This window comes from Vigna unguiculata, chromosome 8 (genome assembly GCF_004118075.2).
Source record: "Vigna unguiculata cultivar IT97K-499-35 chromosome 8, ASM411807v1, whole genome shotgun sequence".
NCBI classification, from domain to species: Eukaryota; Viridiplantae; Streptophyta; class Magnoliopsida; order Fabales; family Fabaceae; genus Vigna; species Vigna unguiculata.
Window position 1 is genome coordinate 1,245,251 of NC_040286.1, and position 2,395 is coordinate 1,247,645.

Consider the following 2,395-nt stretch of genomic DNA (forward strand, 5'->3'; position numbering starts at 1 on the left):
ATAAATCCCCACATTTTTTGTTCTGAGAAACATGCCAAACAAGTTAACAGAATTTTGAGTGAGTCATAGATTTTATCTGGAAAAAGCTTGACAGAACATCAATGGAGTTTGAAGATTTGGCAGAGGCATGCATTGCAGAGATACTCTCACACACCTCTCCCATGGATGCATGCAAGCTCTCTTTAGTTTCCAGAACCTTCTGTTCTGCAGCTGAATCTGATTTTGTGTGGTCTGCTTTTCTCCTCAACTTGACCTCAATCATTCCCCCTTCTTCCTTTCCCTCATCCAGTTCTAAAAAGGGTCTCTATTTCAATCTCTGCAACCACCCCACAATCATTGATCAGGGTAAAAAGGTGAGTAAATAAATACCACTTTATTAGTACTGCTTCATGATTTTGATCAAACACAATTTGGTGATCTGGGGTCATGTAATAATTTCTCATGAATAGGGTTTTGGTGGTTTTAACAAAATTTAACAAGACCAAGCATTTGTGGTTTCTAACTGAATGAAATTAAATGTGTTGTGTCTGCAGAGTGTTCAATTGGACAAAAGGACCGGGAAGAAGTGTTACATGCTTTCTGCTAGGAATCTGGACATTATATGGGGTGATGCTGCTCAACATTGGGAGTGGACAAGCCTGCCAGAGTCCAGGTAAATTGATTGATTAAGGTTTCAAGAAACATTTTGTCTGAAATTGAAACCTTAATTTTAAGGTTTGTTTGTTGAAATGAAACTACCTCAGAGCTATGTTTGGTTGTGCTATGAAAAAAGAAAACACAACTTAGATAAGAATTTCGGACATTGAGCAATTGTTGTGTTGGCAGGTTCGAAGTGGTTGCTGTGCTTCGTGCTGTGTGCTGGTTTGACATCAGTGGGAAGATAAGCACGGTTGGTCTGTCATCAGAGACTCATTATGCAGTGTTTCTTGTGTTCAAGATGATGAATGCAAGTGGGTTTCACTACCATCCCACAGTGATTTCAGTTGGTGTTTGTGGAGGAAGTAGCAACAGCAAATACGTTTGTTTGGATCTGAACGTGAAAGATAATTGCTTGAGAGAACTGCAATGTCCTAGAGTGAGGAGTGATGGGTGGTTGGAGATTGAGATGGGAGAGTTCTTCAATTCAGGCCTGAAAGAAGAGCAATTGCAAATAAAAGTGATGGAGACAACGAGTCATATACAGAAGTGTGGTTTTGTTCTTGAAGGAATAGAACTTAGGCCTAAACATGTATGAGAAGAGTGAAATTACAGAGAATTCATAGTTGCTGTTACCCATATTGTGTTCATATTTTTATTTTTGTATACCCATTTACATTGAATGACCCTTTTACCAGAGTGGAAGATTTGTGATTACCCATGTTTGTTTTGCTCACTTTCCTTGCACATAGCATCATGGCATTGAGGATCATTCATGGCTTCTTTCTGGGTTTGAGGTTCAACACTTGTAGTAACAGATGAATAAGAACACAGTAACGTAATTAGCTATGGGATAAGAAAGAGATATGAGTTGTCACCCTTAGATCAGGAATTTGTCCTCCATAAAAGTAAAAGCATAAACTTTGTTGAGCAATTGTTGGATTGGAGTGTGAGAGGTGGATCAAAGTAAGGAATAAAGGTACATCCTTTAACAAAAGGGAAAAACATCCTATGACACTTGACATACATGTGCAAACTCTTAAGTTTATAACACTTGACATACATGTGCAAACTCTTAGACGATGATACCCGTGCCTACTTCACCGCAGTTACCATGATCAAAGCTGTCCCCACTGGAAGTAAAATCTTTAAGTAAAATCTTTAGTTGGATCATTACCACGTGGGGGACAGTCTCGGTCTCAGGTAGACAGTTTTTATGGGGTGTAGGCCTCCTTTCATCCTATTTCATCCTATTGGGGATATGGTTTCAAAGGGGGAACCGAATAGTTTTAATAAGATTTCATTCTTGAACAAAAATTTGATAGACTTTTTGGTGCGGAAGTTCTAGTGTGGGCCAATCTACCTTAACTCGTTTTTATAGTTTGCATACTTTTGTATTACCTCTTCTTACTTAAGTTTATAGGATTTTATCGAAGAGATACAACGTCAATAAGATCTGAATTCAATTCCATAAGGAATTAACATCATTCTTAATTCAAAATTTTAAGATAATAGATTTATAGGTTTTTATCCTTATATAATATTTCACTTTCTCATTTCTAATCAATATAGAACTTAGACTCATACTTGTATTTCTAACACAAACTTATTCTCTTTGAAGAACTCTCAAAATCTGACAGCAAAATTAACTTAGAGGTGTGATATAATTCCTTGTTCATCATAAAATTTTAACTACAGAGATTTCTATAAATTCATTCTTATTTTATTTGTCAAATTGGGTTCTTACAATTCATAGAAA

General features: G+C 36.7%; 1 protein-coding gene across 1 annotated transcript; it reads left to right on the top strand.

Annotated features, from left to right (window-relative positions):
* LOC114193410 (F-box protein PP2-B10-like) lies at window positions 1-1,408 on the top strand. Its single transcript, XM_028083190.1, has 3 exons — window positions 1-353; window positions 534-652; window positions 826-1,408. The coding sequence occupies exons 1-3, from the start codon at window positions 102-104 to the stop codon at window positions 1,232-1,234; spliced, it is 780 nt and encodes a 259-aa protein (XP_027938991.1). The 5' UTR covers window positions 1-101; the 3' UTR covers window positions 1,235-1,408.
* The last annotated feature ends 987 nt before the right edge of the window (window positions 1,409-2,395 follow it).

Bases quoted from the DNA above. Each gene is read 5' to 3' on its own strand.
- LOC114193410 (XM_028083190.1), top strand. From the start codon at position 102: ATGGAGTTTGAAGATTTGGCAGAGGCATGCATTGCAGAGATACTCTCA. The intron at 354-533 runs GTGAGTAAATAA...TTGTGTCTGCAG, and splicing joins TCATTGATCAGGGTAAAAAG to AGTGTTCAATTGGACAAAAG. The intron at 653-825 runs GTAAATTGATTG...TTGTGTTGGCAG, and splicing joins ACAAGCCTGCCAGAGTCCAG to GTTCGAAGTGGTTGCTGTGC.